Source organism: Hippichthys cyanospilos, chromosome 7 (assembly GCF_059441005.1).
Source record: "Hippichthys cyanospilos isolate Australia breed blue-spotted pipefish chromosome 7, RoL_Hcya_1.0, whole genome shotgun sequence".
NCBI classification, from domain to species: Eukaryota; Metazoa; Chordata; class Actinopteri; order Syngnathiformes; family Syngnathidae; genus Hippichthys; species Hippichthys cyanospilos.
In genome coordinates this window covers 24,286,502-24,306,847 of record NC_142375.1, presented here as the reverse complement: position 1 = coordinate 24,306,847, position 20,346 = coordinate 24,286,502, and the positions used below count along the sequence as shown (strand labels likewise).

At 53.6% G+C, this 20,346-nt stretch overlaps 1 protein-coding gene across 2 annotated transcripts in view; it reads left to right on the top strand.

Annotated features, from left to right (window-relative positions):
* The window catches only part of cacna1ib (calcium voltage-gated channel subunit alpha1 Ib), a 68,997-nt gene that overhangs the window by 34,259 nt on the left and 14,392 nt on the right, over positions 1 to 20,346 (top strand). Inside the window, exons 3-22 of one of the 2 annotated variants that reach the window (XM_088419886.1) lie at positions 3,012 to 3,123; positions 5,027 to 5,160; positions 7,126 to 7,223; positions 7,286 to 7,445; positions 7,825 to 8,161; positions 8,228 to 8,320; positions 8,763 to 9,015; positions 9,128 to 9,408; positions 10,258 to 10,409; positions 11,860 to 12,045; positions 12,354 to 12,471; positions 12,779 to 12,934; positions 13,009 to 13,096; positions 13,220 to 13,389; positions 14,386 to 14,456; positions 14,534 to 14,894; positions 15,715 to 15,815; positions 16,578 to 16,701; positions 17,061 to 17,129; positions 18,489 to 18,875. In XM_088419886.1, the coding sequence (XP_088276012.1) occupies positions 3,012 to 3,123; positions 5,027 to 5,160; positions 7,126 to 7,223; positions 7,286 to 7,445; positions 7,825 to 8,161; positions 8,228 to 8,320; positions 8,763 to 9,015; positions 9,128 to 9,408; positions 10,258 to 10,409; positions 11,860 to 12,045; positions 12,354 to 12,471; positions 12,779 to 12,934; positions 13,009 to 13,096; positions 13,220 to 13,389; positions 14,386 to 14,456; positions 14,534 to 14,894; positions 15,715 to 15,815; positions 16,578 to 16,701; positions 17,061 to 17,129; positions 18,489 to 18,875 (3,451 nt within the window). Of the gene's footprint in view, positions 1 to 3,011; positions 3,124 to 5,026; positions 5,161 to 7,125; positions 7,224 to 7,285; positions 7,446 to 7,824; positions 8,162 to 8,227; positions 8,321 to 8,711; positions 9,016 to 9,127; positions 9,409 to 10,257; positions 10,410 to 11,859; positions 12,046 to 12,353; positions 12,472 to 12,778; positions 12,935 to 13,008; positions 13,097 to 13,219; positions 13,390 to 14,385; positions 14,457 to 14,533; positions 14,895 to 15,714; positions 15,816 to 16,577; positions 16,702 to 17,060; positions 17,130 to 18,488; positions 18,876 to 20,346 lie in introns of both variants that reach the window. The other variant, XM_088419885.1, reaches the window with a different exon arrangement.

Below are 20,346 nucleotides of genomic sequence, written 5' to 3'. Positions count from 1 at the left end.
TTTTCAAGCCGAGTCCTGTTTTGGTTGTTGCGCTTGTGTGTGTTCAAATCCGCTGAGGCTCAGCATGTTCAAACTCGTGTGCGTGCGTGCGTGCGTGTGTGTGTGTGGGCGCAACAAGTAAAACCTTGGCATGGTGCTACATCACGCGCAGGAGCGGGCGGGACAAGAGCCCGGCCCATGCTCCAATCAGGACCACGCATTCTGACCTGATTTTTAATATCACTTTACACATTACGTTTGTTTTCTTTTGTTTCTTTCTGTTCCTTCTAACCCCAAAATATCCGGGTTCCTTAAGACTGCACCGCTGCAAGCTATAGTCCAAAATATACAATCTATGTTTCTATGGTGATTATACATAAGAGCAAAAAAAAAACCAATGACATTTAATATTCACTTTAACATTCAAATGTTGCAGATCAATTTACATGCATTTATTTGCTTTTGTAGAATGTTCCCAGTTTAAAAGTTTGACTTTATTTTTTTATTTCAGGCACTTTGATGCACAATTTTGTTTAGTTTGTCATTTGGTTGAAAGCTAATTTATTTGACTTTATTTGTGTATAAATGTTAATAGGATAAACATGTTTTGTATAGATAATGGTCTTATCGCTAGTCGAGGTGGGGGAGGAGCCAATTTTTTTGTCTGGGGGGGGGGGGGGGGGGTCCTGCAATAAAAGAAAATAAATATTGAGAAGCACTGGAGTAAAGTAATATAATTTGGGGCATGTTTATGCCAGATTAGACCCCCCCCCCCCCCCCCCCTTTTTTTTGAAGGCATCAGTCAGGTGGTCGCGGCGTCGTCAGTTTTGAGTTTGGGTCCCCGGGGCAAGCTCGGGAGGCGACGGAGTGCTAAATGAGCCGCTTGCGCGAGCGTCATCTCGCTCAGCTTTCGCACGGATGCGCCGGCGCAAAATCATCAACATTCGGAAGTCATTTCATCCGCCGACTGGGGACTTATTAAAGTCAAATGACGCTTCTTATAGATGGCAATTTTATCTTTTGGATTTTTTTGTGTGTGTGCTGGTTGCCATGGCAACACGTCTGAAGGAATCCCGCGGCAGCCGAGCGGGAGGCGCGCCGCAGAGTCGGACGGAATGCGCAAAATAGGCTTTTGCTGCGTCGACCCCCCCCCCCCCCCCCTTCCCGGTCATGCGGCGTCGGGGGCGTGGAAAGGTCAAATTCAAGGGCAACTCAAGGCAAAGATTTTCTCTTGCTAATAAAAAACGCAAAATTCTGAATGAATTCCATTCCAAAAAAAATCAAAAAGGAACCGTAAAAAATGACAAAAAGAGAACTGCCTGCTGTAGAGTGCAAACTTATTTCCGGAAAAGTGGAAGGCCAACTTGAGGATTTACTATTTAAAAAAAAAAATCTGTTCTCTTTTCTGGCCTACTGGCTGCGCGTTGAAGCCCGCCGGGCTTTGGAGATCTTTTGGGCGGGAAAGCCCGAGGGAGCAGCGGGACCCCCTCCCTAAAAGCGTCTTGTTAGCCAAGCGCGGCGCCGGCTCCCCCTTGGCTAACGCGCGCGAGGTTTCGGTCACGGTCGGCTGGCGCTTTTCTCCTTCTCGGGAAAAACGTTGCTACGGTGTTAAGCGCTTCCCCTGCGGGAAAAGCTCTCGCCGAGCTTACCTTCGGAAAAATCAAAATGCCATTGACCTGCTTCATCGTTACGTCCGCGTTTCCCCGACAAAGATTTATGAGGTTTGGTCGTTGCAAGAGTAACGTCGTCGGCGGTTTCGCCGCCCGCCCGTTTGTGTATTTTTATCAAAGCCTAAAAGCCCCCCCCCTCCCCCACAAAAACCAAACAAACATGAAATGGATTTTCCGACGAAGCAATGGTTGTCGTCGTCGCGGCGCAAAAAGAAGTTCCGCCCGCACAAGGTTTCTAGCCCGGCGGGACCCGCCGCCGTCTCGGCCGACGACCCGCCTTTTGTCGCCGGAGGCCCTTCCCGAGCCGAGCCGAGCCGAGCCGCATCCGGAGCCTTCTCCCTGACTGTGGCGGGGCGGGGCGGGGGGCGTCAAGCGCCGTCGGTTCGGGCTTCGCTCATTAGCATACAGCAGTTGCTGGTTTTCAGGGGTAAACGGCCGTAGCACGCGGGCGAGCATGGCCGTCTTTCCAGACTTAGGATCCGTACGCACGACAGGGCTCCGACCCACCTAACCGTGAAGTCGGGAATATGAAGGACTCAAACAATTTGGAGTGAACGTAAATAAATCTATAAAATATGAAAATAAATCACATCCAAGTCAAAGAAAAGATTGGAAGACAAGTACCCTGACCCCCTCATGAAAACACACACAAAAGCAGGACCCTAATATACAGACAAGATGGATTATGTCGCTGCTAAGGACGCTAGAAGAAAGACAATGAAGAGTCACCGGAACAACAGAAAGGAAGTGACAAGGACTAGGGACCGGCTTCCAAAGGAGAACCCCAAAAGCCAGAAAGAAAAGGACCCCAAAAGCCAGAAAGGAAAGGACCCCAAAAGCCAGAAAGGAAAGGACCCCAAAAGCCAGAAAGAAAAGGACCCCAAAAGAAAGTGACAAGGACTAGAGGCTAGTTTGGAGACAACAGCCCTGAAAGCCAGGGACAAGGATTATAGGCCAGCCTAAAAGCCTCCAAAGTCTTTGGCGCTTCCAGTGGGTGAAGCTACTAAAAGAAAGAGCATCGTCCGCCGTGGCGCTTCGCCTTTTCCCGGTTCACCTCCCCATCGCAGCCGATTGCGTTTAGCTCATCAGCAAGCGCTTGAAAATGAGCGCAATCATTTGAAGCAGGTGTGTAGACCAACCTCAAGGGCAAATCGGGTGCCCCCCTAAAGGCAGAAAATCCTTGGGAAAGGGACCCTACAAGACCCAACACAAAAGCGCGTGAAAGTTTGGCACACCTTCAAAAATGGAAAAGAGTGAGCCGGAAACGAGCAGTGACATCGAGCAGGGGCTCTGCTACGGAATTCCGTTTGTGTTGTTTTTTCCTAGGCCACCGGTTTCCCTTAACCGGCCCTTTGTCCTCACCTGGTTCGAGCGAGTGAGCATGATGGTGATCCTTTTGAACTGCGTCACGCTAGGGATGTACCAACCCTGCCAGAACGTCCACTGTTCCTCCGACCGATGCCAGATCCTGTCGGTAAGATTTTTTTCTCACTTTTCAATGTCTCCGAACGCCCCCCCCCCCAAAACAAAACTAAACAACAAGAACGTCCGTCGCAGGCCGCACTCTAAATGAAGGCGCTCTTTCCGCTTTTGTCTAACCTGCGGCCGCCGCGTCATCAAAGCGTTTGGATCTACTCGAATCGCGCTAACGTGACATCGCCTTAACGCGATGCGCTCGAAGCGACGGAACTCATTTAGCTCAAGCCCAAAGACGGGATTTTTCCCAGCCCGGGCATTCAGATCCCGGGCCCCAATGGATCCCGTGACGCAACCGAAGGAATTGGCTACTCCGGTGTATCTGCGTCGCAAGATAATCGAGTACCGGAGCTAAATAGGCGAATAATGACTTTAGATAATCAACGACTTTAGGCGATGAAGGTCTAATGTGTGTAACTGAGTACCGGGGTCATCGATGATCTAGCTAATCAAGCACTTATTGAGTGCTGGAAGTCATTTAGCGATCGTGTACAACGCGAGGACAAATGCTTAAGAGGACGGCAGGATGAGTGAATGGTTAACGATGGATGGATGAGTGACCGGATGGATGGATGAGCGGATTGATGACGGACGGACGGATCGATGACGGACGGATAGTCGAACGGATCGACGAGCGAATCGACGGATGAGTAAACGGGGGATGGATTCGTGGACGGACGAATGGAAGGAGGGATTTTCTATAGCTGGATGAAGTGAGCAAAAAAGTCCACGGGGGTCCCCCGCCCGCAAGCGTTAGCGGGTGTTTCTCCGCTTCGCTCCGGCTGCTCCGGACTCCCGCGCCATGCCGTGACTCACCGGCTTAGCTTAGCGTGCGGTCTTCGCGCCGTTGTGAGCATCCCCCCCCCACACACACACCCGTGTCAAAGGTGGACGAGTGGGCGCAGGCATACGTCTCCGGCCTGTTAGCGCGCGCGCGCGATTACGCAACAGGCCCGCCACACATGCCAGCCATCGATCGGCCTCTCTAGGGGAGGAAGGCTAATAGAATTCCTCCCGCTAGTATCCATAGAGTAGAGCCCCCTCCCCCGCCCCCCCGCGCTCGATGCCGGCGCGGCTTTAGCGGGCGGCGGCGACCCGGGTCGATGGTCTCCTCTCGGAAAAAGTCGGCCGTGAATAGCGCCGGCTCGATGGCCGGCGCGGCCGCGTGCGTGAAAGCCGACAAGCCAAAGTGACGGCGGGCGGGCGGACGATCAAGCGGCTTCCGTGTCGGCGGCCCCGCTCTTTTGCAAAACGCAAAAAAACCTCAAGTTAACTCATTTGAGCCGAAGCTTCTTCAGGTCTTGGGCTAATGGAGGCACTTAAAAATAAATGATGGCCTTCGCTCGGGGCGTCCAAGCGTTTGGGGACCTTTTTCTTTCCCCCCGGCCAGCGGGGCGGCAGGAAAACAAAGGCCGCTCGCCGGAATCCCACCAATTCGCTAATCCGAGCGCGGCTAATCTTGGCTTTCGTGCCGACGCCGGCAACGAGGAGCGTTAGCCCGCGCCCGTCCCTGATTTCTCCTCGGCGGTAGGGAACGCGGCCGGGGTCGGCGCGGGGAGCTTACCCGATTAGCCGATGATTTCCCGCCGCGTTTAGAGTCGAGTCGGGGCGGGGGAGGCCATGTGAAAAATCAAACGACGATTTCAAGTCTTCGTTGAGAGTCACGTAGGTCATTTTTACCCGCGGGCCATTTCCAGCCTTTCGCCCCTCGGTCTTAACTTCGATAACAGAAACCTTCGTTTCCACCGACGGGAAGAAAAAAACCAAATGGACAAATAAGAGCGAGGGCTGTCCAAAGTACCGACTTTCCTCGGCCGGATCGAGCATACAAAATCCAAGTTACCGCTCGTAAACGGCAAAATCCGAAAGAAAAAACGTCATGTTTTTTGTCGACCCGGCAGGCATTTGACGCCTTCATCTACATCTTCTTTGCTCTGGAGATGGTCATCAAGATGGTGGCGCTGGGAATCTTCGGCCGACGCTGTTACCTCGGTGACACCTGGAACCGTCTGGACTTCTTCATCGTCATGGCTGGGTAAGGAAGAAAAATGAGTTTTCTGCAGCGCTTGCTTCACCCGAACGGTGGGTGACACCATGCGAAAGATTGAAATGGCATGACCGGGAGCGAGTCATCTTTCGGCTCAAATAGCCACGATACCGCGCAAGGTTGAACATTAAAGTGGACCGAGGAAGACTGAAATAATGACGCGAACGCAACTCGAACGAAAGACGCGAAGGTTTTGGACTTCCGAAGCACGTGTGCTCAGAAACGTGCCGTATCGTAGTCTTGTTGGGCGCGGTCGGACCCATCCGAAACCCTGGAGTGGTTTTGCCTCGAAGCGGCCGTTTTTGGAGTCCGCCTTGCCTTTTCCGAGCGTCTCACCCAACGCGGCTCGTCCCCCCCCCGCCCCGTCGGGGGGCGTGGGAGGCGGCGTCGCCCGGCGCACGCAGCCCGTGCGGCGTGATAAAAAGACCCCCGGGAACTTGGCCGGCCGCGGCAAAGGGATTAGCGCAAGCGCGGACGCGTCGCAGCGGCGTGTGCGCGAGAGCGCCGCCGGAAAACAGCTTTTCCCCTGTGAAAAAAAGCAGACGGAATTTGGAATGATGCCATTGTCTTCCCCGGACTAACGAGCGCGTGTGCGTGCGGGGATTGTTCACTGACTGGTTCAAACGTATTCTTAATATCCACAAATACACGCACATGTATGTCAGTATAAAAGGTGCGACGAATTTGCGTGCACGCGCAAGGACAAGAACGAGCGGAATGCTCGCCTGATGCGGCGAGGTGACGGAGTTAACGGCGGGTGTCTGGAGAGACGGCCGGCGCCGGCGATTAAGCTTCTGCGCGGCACTCGTTTGGTGTCGAGCGTCTCGACCCTCATTAGTAGCGTTGTTGATGTTTCAGCGCGCGAGCTGTCTTTGGAATGGAAACACACACACACACACACGCGCGCGCGTGGAAAAATGCAGACTAGAAATTGGAACAAGAGTAAATTCCCGTGTTCGCCTGCCGATTCGTTCGCGTCCACTCTTGTGGACGTCGGTTTCGTTCATTGGAGCTGCCATACTAAGTCCTAGCGCGCTCGGCGGAGGACGCGGCGGCCTTTCCGGCGACGCGTCCGCCGTCGTGCTTTTAAACCTGGGATGTTTGTTTCAAATATTTGGAAGGGATCTTCCAGTTCCTTCTGGCTTTCGCTGCGGAATCGGACCCGGCGTTTTGCGCCGAAGAACTTCTCGGGCCGCGTGACCCGTCGGGAGTTCAAACAAAGAATCGTTCTCTTCTTTTTGGGGAACTGTCTCCTTTTCCTTTCCGCCTCATTGAAAGCCCACCGCGGAACGGAGATTTTCCCGGCTTTTTCATTTCAATGCGCTTTCTGACATTTTGACACCGGAGCGAACTGAGAAATCTCCTCGCGCGCTCGCTCGCTCGCTCGCTCGCTCGCTCGTCCGCGGCCGGGTAATTATCTCCCAAACCGGCTTGGGTGCCGTCATTTTTTTTTTTTTTGCGCTTCATCATCATCTTTCCCTTTCATCTTCGAGTCCCGGTTTATCCGCGCTGTCTTCTCAAGCGCCGATAGCGATCTTTTGGAGAAGATAGGCCCGCTAGACAAATGAGTCAATTTTCGATCCGGGTTGAAGCGCACGTTGCGATCGCCGCGGAAAATTAGGAGGATCGCGTCTTTTCAAAATAAGAGCAAACACATTGGAAATTCACGTAAGTTATTGTCCAAACGCATGACGGCGACAGCGCGGATATATCCTGATGCTTTCTAATGCCGCGAGAGGACTCTTACTTTTCCAAAGGAGAGCGAATTCAATGGAAGCGTCAAACCACTTCTTTGGAAAAGGCGTTTCTCGCTTTTCTTGACTTTTCCGCCAACGTTAGGCTTCTCGATGCCGCGACGGGAACAATAGAGCTTTCTTTGGAAATCGGGAGCAAACGAAATGGAAGGTGAAGCAATTTGTTGCCGAATTGCAGCACCCCCAAAATTGTTTTCAGCATGGTGGAATACTCGCTGGACCTGCAGAACATCAACTTCACGGCCATCAGGACGGTGCGGGTCCTGCGACCGCTCAAAGCCATCAATCGGGTGCCAAGTGAGTCGCCCGCAAAGCCGGCGGACGGCGGGACGGGAATTTCTCACGGTTATGTTGCGTAGGCATGCGCATCCTGGTCAATCTCCTGCTGGACACGCTTCCCATGCTGGGCAACGTGCTGCTGCTGTGCTTCTTCGTCTTCTTCATCTTCGGCATCATCGGCGTGCAGTTGTGGGCGGGGCTGCTGAGGAATCGATGCTACCCGGAGGAGAACTTCACGCTGTGAGTTCCGCGGGGCGGGGCGGGGCGGGCCGGGGCGGGGCGGGCCGGGGCGGGGCGGGCCGGGGCGGGGCGGGGCGCTCCGGCCCGCGCGGGAGGCGGCTTCGCCTCGATGGGAGGGAGGGAAAGAAAATCATTTGGTGCGAGGGTCTGGCTCCGCGTCCGGCTTCTCATCGGTGGTTATGCGACAAAGCCAGCCCCGTTTGAGGAACCCAAACTTTTGGCGCATTTCAAAAAGAAAAAGGCCAAAGCGCAAATGGGAGGGACCCGCCCGCGTACGTGCGTGGAAATCGGGCACGGTGTGCAAACCGGACGGTGACCGGACGGACCGACGTCGGGTCGGAGCCGCCCCCGACCCATCGGAGCGCCCTCTGTCCGGCAGGACGACGGGCGTCCGCCTCCCTCGCCCGTACTACGTGGCGGACGAGGACGACGAGCGTCCCTTCATCTGTTCCCTGCCCGCGGACAACGGCATCATGTCCTGCCGAGACGTGCCGGCGCGGCGCCAAGGGGGTCGCGCGTGCTGCCTGGACAAGGACGACGTCCTCCACCGCCGCTCGCTGGGCCTCGGCGCCGAGCCGCCGGCCGACGCCGGCGAGTCGGGTCTGTGCGTGGACTGGAACCGGTATTACACCAGGTGTCGCACCGGTTTCAGCAATCCGCACAAGGGAGCCATCAACTTCGACAACATCGCCTACGCCTGGATCGTCATTTTCCAGGTAGCCGGACGGCGGCGGCGGCGGCGGCGGCGGCGGCGCCAACGTTCACGCGTGTTGCCGTTGCAGGTGATCACGCTGGAGGGCTGGGTGGAGATCATGTACTACGTCATGGATGCGCATTCCTTCTACAACTTCATCTACTTCATCCTGCTTATCATCGTGAGTGAAAACAGCAGCCGCAACCTTTTTACAAACTTTGAATCTCCACCGGCTTTGTTTTTGCAAAATGTTGCCCCGCCAAATGTGGAAATTGTGTAAGTAAACCTAAATTGTATCCTTTCCAAGTTAATAGTAAAGCTTTTTTGCAGAGGGTCATGCAGGTTACAGCTTACAGTTCTGATTCTGAGCTTTAAGCGCGTCAAAGTGCTTGAAATTCAGATATTTCAATCTTTATTCAAAATAGAAACATTCTTGAACCGAACGGTTTGATGCTGAAAAAAAAATGCCAAAAAAACAATCAATGCCACTGATACAAGTTACAGCTTAGTCCGAATCTGACAAAAATAGTAGCTGAAATAAAAACGTGTCAATCTTCATTCGCCTCCGGAAGGTGGGCTCCTTCTTCATGATCAACCTGTGCCTGGTGGTGATCGCCACGCAGTTCTCGGAGACCAAGCAGCGCGAGCACCGGCTGATGCAGGAGCATCGCGCGCGGCGCTCGTCCTCCTCGGCGTCCACGCTGGCCAGCCAGCCGGGCGACTGCTACGAGGAGCTCTTCCGGCTCCTCTGCCACCTGCTGCGCAAGGCCCGCCGCCGCGGCCTGGCCCTCTTCCGCGCCCTGCGGGGCGAGCCCCGGGGGTTCGCCGCCCGCCGCCCGCCCGCCGAGCGGGGGGGCCCCGAGCCTTCGCCGCCAGGTAGGCCGTCCCGGGCGCCTTTCCTTTTGGCCTTTTTCCTGGGGGTGCCGCGCTCGCTCCGCTTTTTCTTTTCTCCGGAAGCCTGAGCCCGCGCGCGTGTCGGTGTTGCAAGGCGCGCTTCGCCGCCTCCAGAAGAAATCCGAGCGGCCTTCCTCCCGGGAGCCACCGGCGCCGGGCGGGGCGGCGGGCGAGCCGGGCGGGGCGGCGGGCGAGCCGGGCGGGGCGGCGGGCGAGCCGGGCGGGGCGGCGGGCGCCGGCCGGCGCTGCGGACGCCTGTGCCGCCGCACCAGGATGAAACTGCGGGGCGTCGTGGAGAGCAAGTACTTCAACAGAGGCATCATGATGGCCATCCTCATCAACACCGTCAGCATGGGCATCGAGCATCACCGCCAGGTGCGCCGGATCGCGCCCTCTTTTTCAATTTCTTTGGAAGCCATCTAGAAAACGCGCCGTTTTGAAATCAACAACAGTACAAAATGTGCTTTGCAAAATTCTTTGGAAATTCTTGGAAAACAGGCATTTCTGATGCAAAAAGCGCGATCCGAAAAGCATATTTTGTCAGAAACCGAGATATGTAAACATCTGCGTTTTTGTCACATCCCCAAGCAAAATCCGATACGAAGCCATACTCGAAAAGCAAGTCCCGACCCTCAACGAAAGCGCCCGCCGCTCGCTTCAATGGGGCGGCGGACGCCTTTCAAGCGGGGAACGGTCGCCGCCATCCGAGAGCGGTTACCGCCGTCCAAATGTCAGCAAACACATCGCCGGAAAGACCGCGGACGGAAATAACAGCGCGATGACAAAAAGGGCAGATTTAGTCACCCAAACATGTCCAAAATGTTTTATTTCCACCAGTCGATTGTTATTTTTCAAGAGGGAAAATAATGTCTCCGGTGTGATGGGAGGGGGGCAAAAAAGGTTTTTTGTTTGGAAAGTCATTAAATGAATACCTAACTTGGTGTTCTGTTTGGGTCCCTGGGTCATGTGGAATTCTACAAAAGGGTCAACAATTCTGTTTTTATGAGAAAATCCACTTAAAAAGTAACACTTGAGTGCCACATTTATCTCTTTGCAACAGCAATAACATCCTGGGTCATTTTGAGCCGGTCGTGTCAAAAGATATTTAGCAGAAACTAACCTCCACTACAGCGGACACCATCGAAAGCTTTTAGGCTTTCTTCCTGGTCTCAGGTTATCAGACGAAGGTTCCGAGTCCAGTTTTTTTTTTTTTTTTGTCTCCAGCCCGAGGAGCTGACCAACGTCCTGGAGATCTGCAACATCGTCTTCACCAGCATGTTCTCCCTGGAGATGATCCTCAAACTGGCGGCCTTCGGTTCCTTCCGCTACCTGAGGAACCCCTACAACGTCTTTGACGGCGTCATCGTCATCATCAGGTAAGGTTTCCGCGCCGCCGCGGGCAGCGTTTCGAACCGAGGTCGAAAAAGCGGGCGGGCTCGGAAACCGGAGGCAGGCTTTTTCACGGCGGGGTCGGCGGCGCTGTCGAATCAGGCTTTTCAACCCAGATAGGGCTTCGAGGCGCCGAGGACAGCTTTCTCCGGGGTCGGGGTTAGGCTTCCTGGAGAATTCCCATTCCGGAGTCTGGCTTTCGACTCCAGACCCCCGAGCACTTTGACGCGCTTGCTTCTTTTTGTCAGTCTGAGACTAAGCCGGAACCTGTACGAACGCTCCAGCGGTCGTTGGAAGTCGCTCGGTGTTGCTTTTTGCTTTTGCTGATGTAAAAAAAGCACCCGGCTTTCATAGATGATAATCTTATTTGTGAGTGGGTGGGGCGCAGAAAGCTTTCAGCCTCCTCTGCAAAACGAAGCCCCGCTTCATGCGGTGTATAAGGCAGGCCGACTTTGGACAAGGCTTTTGGGCGCATTTTCTCTGGCGCCGCACCTGCTTGAAAGCGCCTTTGAATGGCAGAGCGTCAAAACAGGCCTTTTGGTCTTTTGTCGGCCTTCGGGTGCTCCTCGCGCGTTTGCCGCCCCCCCCCCCCCCCCAAAGACATGAAAGCCCTCCCCAAAGGCGGGCCGGATCAAACCGGGCCGTCGGCGGGCGCGCCGCCGCCTTATCTCCGGGTTCGCCTCAACGCTCCATTGTGGCCTCGCCATTCTGCGGGGATGAAGGGGGCGGAGCTTTTGATAAAGCGGGAAAAAGAGGAGCAGCGCTCGGCCTTTGATGTCGGTCGCTCGACATTTGCTTTGCAGATTTCAAAGGTGGAGGATTTCCCCGGTACTCGCGGACGCGAGGAGGTCTCGCTTTTTAGCTCCGTGAAGATTCTGGGCGAGGCTTTTTTTGTTTTTTGTTTTTTCTCATATTTGACGGACGCCGATCCCGGTAACCCGCGACCCCAACGATTCATTTCCATAACAAAACGATGAGGGATATTTGATAACTAGCTCGAATAACGTTGCAGTTAAGTGTAATAGCGTTTTTTTATCAAAGCGATAACAAGTACGTGTACCCAATTCATGAATAGCGACCGATACCAAGGACCGATACCCCTTTTGATAGCAGGATTTAAGTAAAAAAAAAAAAAAAACTCTCTTTTTAAGGGCGGCTCTTGATTTTTGATTGATTAAAACTTTTTTCCAAGACGGACATCAGTACTAATAACAGTATTATTGGGTGGTCACCGATACCAAGTAGCGATACCACTAGCGCGTTTGCTACGTAAAGCTTCACCCATCGATATAAACGGTGATATTTCACAGCCTTTGTTGCCGACCGTACCGTACCGGTATGAGAAGCGGATTCTTTTGCGGCCGGCGCTTTCGGCGCACGCGGGAGCAAAAGTTGAAAGGCCGAGCAACGTCGCTAAGAAGCGTCCTCTGCGTCCAGCGTGTGCGAGCTGGCGGGCCAGTCGGACGGCGGCCTGTCGGTGCTTCGGACTTTCCGACTCCTGCGGGTCCTCAAGCTGGTCCGCTTCATGCCGGCTCTCAGGAGGCAGCTGGTGGTGCTCATGAAGACCATGGACAACGTGGCCACCTTCTGCATGCTGCTCATGCTCTTCATTTTCATCTTCAGGTCAGACCCATCGATACCGATACCGCCCCACTTTTCAAAACGCCGCGCTTCCTTAGCGTCCGCTTACAATGGGTTTACCCGTAAATGTGTAAGCGTCGTATCGGAATGACAAGGTGTCATTCGTCGAGTGAAGAAATGACACGGAAGCGTTTTGACCCGGTATTTAGTTCGAATGAGTTCGCCGCTAAACGCGTGAGTTACTTGGCCTCGTATCAGTGCGTAAAGAAATGACACGGATACCGTAGCATTTTGATATTGGAGCGAACGATTTCACCGATAAACGTGTGACTTGGCGTGTGTGCGCGTAGCATTTTGGGGATGCACATCTTCGGCTGCAAGTTCAGCCTGAAGACGGAGACGGGGGACACCGTGCCCGACAGGAAGAACTTCGACTCGCTGCTCTGGGCCATCGTCACCGTCTTCCAGGTGGGCCCCCGACCCCGCCGGCGAGCGCCTCGACGTCTGAGCGAGTCATGCGGAACCGCCGAGTGCGTTACTGGCGACTCAGCGAGTGAGTTAGTTTCCGACTCAACCGGTGACTACGAGTGTGTTACTGGCGACTTAGCTAGCCGGCGACTTAGCTCGCCGGCGAGCGAGCGTCCGACACCAGAGCGGCTTGCCGACTTAGCTAGTTAGCGAGCGAGCGTACGAGTGCCGACTCAGCTTGAGCGCAAGCCGGTGAGCGGTGAACTAAAAGCGGGCGGGGGGGGCGGGCGGGCGGGCGGGGTCTTAGATCCTGACGCAGGAGGACTGGAACGCGGTGCTGTACAACGGCATGGCGGCCACGTCGGCGCTGGCCGCGCTCTACTTCGTGGCCCTCATGACCTTCGGCAACTACGTGCTCTTCAACCTGCTGGTGGCCATCTTGGTGGAAGGCTTCCAGGCCGAGGTGAGGCGGGCGCCCCGGCCCTAACCCTAACCCTGAGCTCGGCCGCGCCCCTCACTCCCCGGCCTCACCGCCAGGGCGACGCCAATCGCTCCTGCTCGGACGACGAGCGCTCCTCCTCCGACTTGGACGAGGGCGACGGGCGCCGTTCCGTCAAACCGCCCGGTCAGATTTTCCGCCTTTTCGTGCGACTATCGCAAAAAGAACATCCTTGCCAAACGGATCCCGCCTTACAAGGAAGCCATATACGGAGCAAAAAGACACTTTTTGTTTTTTTGTTTTCCCCAGATCCCAGGATGTGCATCTTGACGCCCAACGGTCACCTGGAGCCGGACGGTTTCGCCGGGTCCCGGGGTGGCTCGCGCTCCTCCGAGGGGCGGAGCTTCACCGGCGATTCGCGGAACAGCAGCGTGATCGGCGGCGGGAAGGGAAGCCCGGAAAGACGCTCCCTCTCGCCGGTACCTTCCGAAGCTTTTAGCGGACCGAAACTGGACGCGAACGTTTGGGCTCGTTGTACGCGGGGAAACGATGCGCCCGAACCGAAGACAGGAATCTTTCTTTTGTTTTTTCCTACCAATGTTCTCACCAGGATCTCCGCCTTCATTCTGTCTACGACGCTTCAAAACTGTCAAGTTTGTACAAAATAGCATGAAAAATCAACCGGCGCCACTTGCGATTCCAGTACCGTTGCGAGATCGGCTCCGGTATCGATACTCGTATCGATGGCCGCAGCTTTTGCGCCGGCCGGAGGAAAATGTTTAGTTTGACTCCTGACGTCAACGGTAGCGAATACGCAATGATGATTTGTCAAAATCCGTTCGAGTTGATGAATGAGGAAAAAAACGTCAAGAAATGAAAAGAAAAAAAAGAAAACAAGAAGCGTCTCGGCAACGAGTTTGCGTTTTGCGGCACTAGCCGTCGCCCGCGCCCGGCGCCGTACGGCGCGGAACAAACGATCCCGACGGCAATTTGCGCTGTGGAAAACGCACTTAAACACAGGCGGGACTTAACTTCCCGTCTTGCGCTCTTCATTACTGTTTCCATAGCGACGGCCACACCGAGTTCTTTTCTCTGGCGATGGCGTCTTGGCCGTGGCTAAAACGTATAATTAGCTCCATGGCGCCGAGGAGTTTTACAGGCGCCGGGACAAACGCCGCCGCCTTCTATTCCGACAAAAAAAAAAACAGCTGACATACTTAACTCATTCAAACCCAAAGACATTTTTGTATGTTTTTTTAGAATACAGATATTCGCCCAGGTACTTATGTCCTATTTCATTTTTTTCAAGTCCTTACGGACTGTGAAAATGACGTAAACGCCCGACTACAAGCCATACCTTTTTTCTCACGATATGTGCATATTTGGATCTGATCCAGATTCGGAGCAGTGTAAACATGCTGCCCTTCAATTTTGATCATTGTGAAATTTCACCATTTTTTTTTTTTTTTTTCAAGCGACACTACCGCAGTTCCAACTACCACAACTGGGGGCGCCCTTTCCCTCCTCATCCCGCGTGGAGCCGCAGGTAAGAAAGAGCGGCGAGCGGGCCGCTTTCCTCGAAAAGCTGAGTGAGACAAAAGCGTGTCGGCGCCGGCTCCCAAGGTCCAGCTCCAACAGCTTAGGCCGCAGGACCCGCGGCTTCGGCGGGGCCCCCCCGGCGGGAGGCAGCCTCCGCGTGCGCGGCGGCCCGTGCTCGCACCCCGGGGAACGGGAGTCCCTCCTCTCCCGGCCCCCGCGCCCCCACCTCCCCGCGCCCCCCGCGTCCAGGAGGGGCCGGCGGGCCCTGTCCCTGGAACTGCCGGAGCTCCTCGGGGCGGACGCGGGCAGGCGGAGCGGGGGCCCCGCAACCGCCGGGGACTGCAACGGCAAGGCCCCGGGTCCGCGCGGCCGACCCACGTTGGAGGTTTTCCCGCAGGTCGACGCCCGCAAGGAACGAGCGGACCTGGACGAAGAGACGGACTATGTGAGTGCTCCCAAGCCCTGGTCCGGGCCAGGGAGCGTCGCGGGACCTCAAACCCCGACGCGCACGCTTAATTCTTTGATCTTCTCATAAAAGGCACTTCACGTCAAAGGGAAAACGTTGAAACCAGACAGCGAGGAGCTGAAATTTCACCCAAAACCAAACCTCTCGCTTATTTAACCCACTGTTACAAATTAAGGATTTTTTTTGACGGCGTCACAATAGAATCAATGGGGGAAAAAAGACGAGGGAGCTGAAATTTCCAGCAGACGGAAAATGAAAATCTTTGTTGACTTGTGTTTCAACCTCAAGACGGGAGGTGGCTGTACGGACCAGTTAGTGGCTTTGTCTTGAAGTGTCATCTTCACGTCAGACTACAAAAACCGAGCGTGCCGTTTTGTTTTTTTGTGGGTGTCGCTCAAAACCCTCATTTGAAACCGAGTCTGTAAAACCTCATTTGAAACCCCGTCCCTGGGTTTCCACTCAAAAGCCTAATGCCGGACACCTAGGCCCAAGTCTGGAAACCTTGCTCAAAAGCCTCATTTGAAACCCAGTTCATTTGAAAGCCTATCCCCGGGTCTTGAAACCTCGATACTCTTTTCAACTCAGAACCGAGTCTGGAAACCCCGCTTGAACCCCCAACAAGGTTTTCTTGTTTTACCGGAATGTAAATCTGTCTTGTCATCGGCCAAAATGCCCAAAGCCTCCTGGGGCCACTTCCGCTTTACGAGATCATTAATCCAATACTCGGAGCGTGGCTAGGCAAAGTCGATTTTTTTTTTTTTTTTTTCTCACTCGGAAAAACTTTCGTCTTTTTGCCCAGAGCGTTTGTTTCCGCGCGCAGAAGATGATGGAAGCGTACAAGCCGGACTGGTGCGAGAGCCGAGAGGATTGGTCCGTCTACCTGTTCTCCCCGCGCAACAAGTGAGGCAGCCCTTTTCTCTTTTTTTCCCATAATGGCCCAGCTCATTTCTTTGTCTCTTACGTGCGCAAATTAGCGCGGAAAATCTTGATTTTTGCCACGTTGCTAGTCTACGGAGAGGACTTTGGACGCACAAAAGTATGAAGGTCCGCGTTAAAAATCAAGGTCACAGCAGGGTCAAACATTTGACTGATTCAATCCCATTTTTTGTCTTTTTTGTCCTCTATTATTGTTTGCAAATTCCCCCGAGTGGGCTTCAGAATTTGCTAATTTAGTCTTGAATGAAAGAGCCCCTATGTCAAGACAGTCTTTGCATATTTTGCACACGTGCTAGTGTGGAAACCGGTGTCGCAAACATCAATCCAACCGTTTCAGTCAACCCGTTTTGAAAGTTGGCCGACCCGACTCGGTCCACCTTTTTTTGCCGCTCTTTGAAACCCTGCTATAGAGTGAAAGAGATCCACACCTAATGCGGACAAAGAGCGACGCGTGGACTCTCTCCCATCCGCGCGAACCATTCGTTCAAAGCGCCGCTTTGAAATTCCTTCCCGTCCGATTTGGCCGGCGGCGGGGACGCCCCCCGAAATCCGGGGGGAGACGAGATGTGTTTTGGCGCGCGCACGGTGCTATTGTTTATCCTCACGGGAGCGCAACAGCGAATAAAGGACGTCGCGTCGGACGCGATGTCGGGCCGAGCTCAGTATGCATTTATATAGCCGTACGCGCACAAATATTGAAGGAGCAAATGTGTGTTTGGCGGTCAGGTTCCGGTCCCTTTGCCGGTCCGTCATCGCTCACAAGCTCTTTGACTACGTGGTCCTGGTCTTCATCTTCCTCAATTGCATCACGGTGGCTCTGGAGAGGCCCAGGATCCTCCAAGGCAGCCTGGTAACCCTGCGGCTTGGTGCTTTTGCAAAAAAAAACAAAAACACAAAAAAAAGGCCGGGTCCAGCAAATACCCATAGCCGCTTTCGCTGTCCGAGACATAACTTTGGAAACCTCCTACTCCGCGAAAGCCCGACCCTCGTTCCGTACCCTATTTTGAAAGCCGTAACCCTATTCTGTAATACCCTACTTTGAAACCCGGACTTTAGAAAAACTAAATCCCTAATAGCCCGGGATGACAAACCTAATCCAAAAAGCTAGTCCGAGAGCCGACTTCGAAACGCCGACTCCGACGGCGTACTTTGAAGCCGGGCCCCCGTTTGGACCGCTTTTCCTCTTGTTCGGTTGCCTCTTTTTTCCAGGAAAGGCTTCTGCTGACCGTTTCCAACTACGTCTTCACCGCCATCTTCGCGGCCGAGATGACCCTCAAGGTAAGAAAGGTCTTTGTTCTTGCTTCGGCAAGCGCCCCCTGGTACCGGCGCTGACGCTCTTTAAGCTAGCGAGCTATTATCTATTATTCATCGGTTAGCGAGGCTTTGGCGCGTGCTAATTCCACGCTGTAGATGTTCATCATGGCTGGCAGAAGAGTTCACATAATATGTTCTTCCCTCTCATGGTTTTTTCTTTTGATCTCCATTTCTTTGCATTTTTTTTCCATTTTAATCTGAAGCTTGACTGCTAGCCGCTGACTAGACTGAGCAGCTAGCTGGTAGCGATCCCGGGCATGAAGCTTGAAAAGGAAAAAAAATCCATTTCCTCCTGAGAGCCGTCCACTCCAGTAGACGTTTTCTTTTCGCCCTCCGTCTTTTGACCCGTCGGAACTATCCGACCCGGTCCCAACGTGCTCGGCGGAGGACGTCCGAGTCTTTCCGACGACGCCTCGGATGTTTTGTTTGAGTGGGGGCGCTTCCCTTTGAAGGCGAACCTTGGTCACGGTGAAATAGATGAAGGTGTCCGGCGTGGTTATTTCTTTTTTTTCCGAGTCAAAAGAAAAGACAAAAAGAGGCCCGAGGGAGCGTCGAAATCTTCGAAACGCCCGCGAGGCAAAGTCAAATTTGTGGACGGTCGGCGAAGGGAGCTCTCGGAACAAAAAGATTGCGCGAGATTTCTCAAAAATCCCCCCACAGAATTTTTGCTCCTTTTTGGCAATTCTCTTTGTTTCCCTCGGAGGAAGCGGGAAGCGTCGTTCCTGCGTGACGCGCCGGCGCCGGCAGCTGTCAAACATCTCGCCAAAGCCTTCATCTTGCCGCCCGGCCGCTCTCCCCCGTATCCCTCATTCTCATTCCTGGCCTTTGAGCCCCGCGCGTCTGTCGGGGGATTTTTCGCTAGCCCGGTGTTGCGCTCACCCGATTTGGGCTCATAACGTTGTCAAATATAAACCCCTCAAAAGTCTAATTGTGCTATTTTCTAGCAGAATCTGAGTTAGAACACTGTCAAAAACGAGAGCAAAACAGAATAAATGTCATCCTTGGTCCTTCCTATTTTCTTATATCTGTAAGTTCCGTATTTCTATACGTCGGGCGTGTTTCAGATTTCCCACGTTGTGAGCGGGCGGCGAAGGCCTCGCCGGCGGGTGATTGTTCCGATTTTTCGTGAAAAAAAGTGGGAGTCGAGTCCGCTGGGACAAATGGCGCGCTTCTTTCATCTCTCGTTTGAACTCCCGCCGTCCATCGCGGAGGAGCGGAAAGGCAAAAAACAAGCGCTGGAGCGACTGAACGAAAAGAAGACGGGGCCTGGCGTCCAAAGAAGACGTGGGCGCGTTCTTCATGGCGGCCTCGTCATCTCCGCAGGTGGTGTCCGCGGGCCTGTACCTGGGCGAGACGGCCTATCTGCGGAGCAGCTGGAACGTCCTGGACGGCTTCCTGGTCTTGGTGTCCCTCGTCGACATCGTGGTTTCCGTGGCGGGCGGAGCTAAAATCCTGGGCGTGCTCCGCGTCCTCAGGCTCCTGCGGACGTTGCGACCCCTCAGGTCGCCGCGTCCGGAGGAAGCGCCGCCTCAGACGGAAACAAAAGTTGAGAAGTCTTTTCTCTTGGTCTTCCGCCACGGCAGGGTCATCAGCAGAGCTCCGGGTCTCAAGCTAGTGGTGGAGACCCTCATTACCTCCCTCAAGCCCATCGGCAATATCGTCCTCATCTGCTGTGCCTTCTTCATCATTTTCGGGATTCTCGGAGTTCAGGTCCGTTTTTCTCTCCGACCGAAGGGCGAATCGATCGGATCGATCGGATCCCCGTGCTAATTCTCGGGCCGCGGCCCGCCTTTATTTCCGTGAGCGTTTGTTTCATTTCACGTTATTTAATGCTGTGACGCCAACGCTACCTTTTCCTTTTCAAATGAAGAGAAAATGGATTGGGGAATGAAGCGAGTTCTTGCTAATGTTCCCAAAATCTTGTATGTGTTCATCTCATCGAACTACGCGTATGAATCTTGAAAAGACAGAAACATGAGATTTATATTTTCTAATGAATTGGAACCAGAAGAAATGTATCGCTGATTTATTTTGGCAAGGTTTGCAAGGCTTTGTAGGTTTGATTTGGTTTCCTTTTCAAATTAAGAGCAAATTAATTGGGACATGGGCTAACTATTGCTAATTTTAGTGGCTCCTTGTAACGGAAGCTTTTTTTTTTAAGTGTCAATTTCAATGAATGCTTTTCAACGCTGAGACGGACAATGTTATTCTTTTCAAATGAAGGGCAAATGAACTGGAGCAAGAAGACACGTATTACTAGTTTTAGTGATTCCTTTGCAGAAGGTTGTATGAAAGATGAGTTCATCTTGATGTGATTTAACGCCGTGACGGGAACGCTACGTTTTATTTGTGAATCAAGAGAAAATGTATTGCCGCACGAAGCAGCTTCTTGTTAGTTTACTTGGAGATTAGCAGAAGTAGGAAATGTGAAATCTGAGAATGAAGGCGTCGAGGCCCGCGACAAATATTTTGCCGTGGTGTTTTCGTCGGCGCCGAGTTGCTTTTCCTGCGCGACGTCTCGTATTGTTCTCAGCCCGGCCGCTCGCGAGTGACGATTTTCCTCGCGAGGGAAAAGCGGGCTGTCAACAAGCGGCGCCGTCGCGCGCTTTCATTTGTGCGCTGGAGCTGCATGGGATTGCTAATTATGGAAGCGCTTCACAAAAGCCGATGCCTTGATGGAGGTGTGTGCCTGCCTGCCTGCCTGCGTGCGTGCGTGCGTGTGTATGCGCTTCCTTGGTTTTTGCCACAAGGTGGGGACCAAATGTGGGGAGCATTTTGATGAAGCCCAAATATCCAGAGCTTTTTTGGAGGGTCAGGACAAGTTTGACCTAAGATAAGGTTAGGTTTGAGGACCCAGAAATGCATTATGTCAATGCAATGTCCCCACTATGACAGAAAAACCCCATGTGTATGAGAGTGTGTGTGTGTGCGTGCACTCTTGGCCTCGCCACAACGTGGGGACCAAGTAGTTGGTTTCAAAAGGGACCGTTTTGGGGGGGTCAAGACTTGTTTTTAGAGTTTGGGTTTTTTTTTTTTTTTGGTCGGGGTTTGGAGTAAGGAACAGGGTTGCGCAATCTGTTGTGACGGTGAGGGTCGAGGACCAGGAAATGCATTATGCCATTCGATGTCCCCGCTACGATAGAAAAACTCCTGCGGGCGTATGTGTGCGCACGCCCTATTT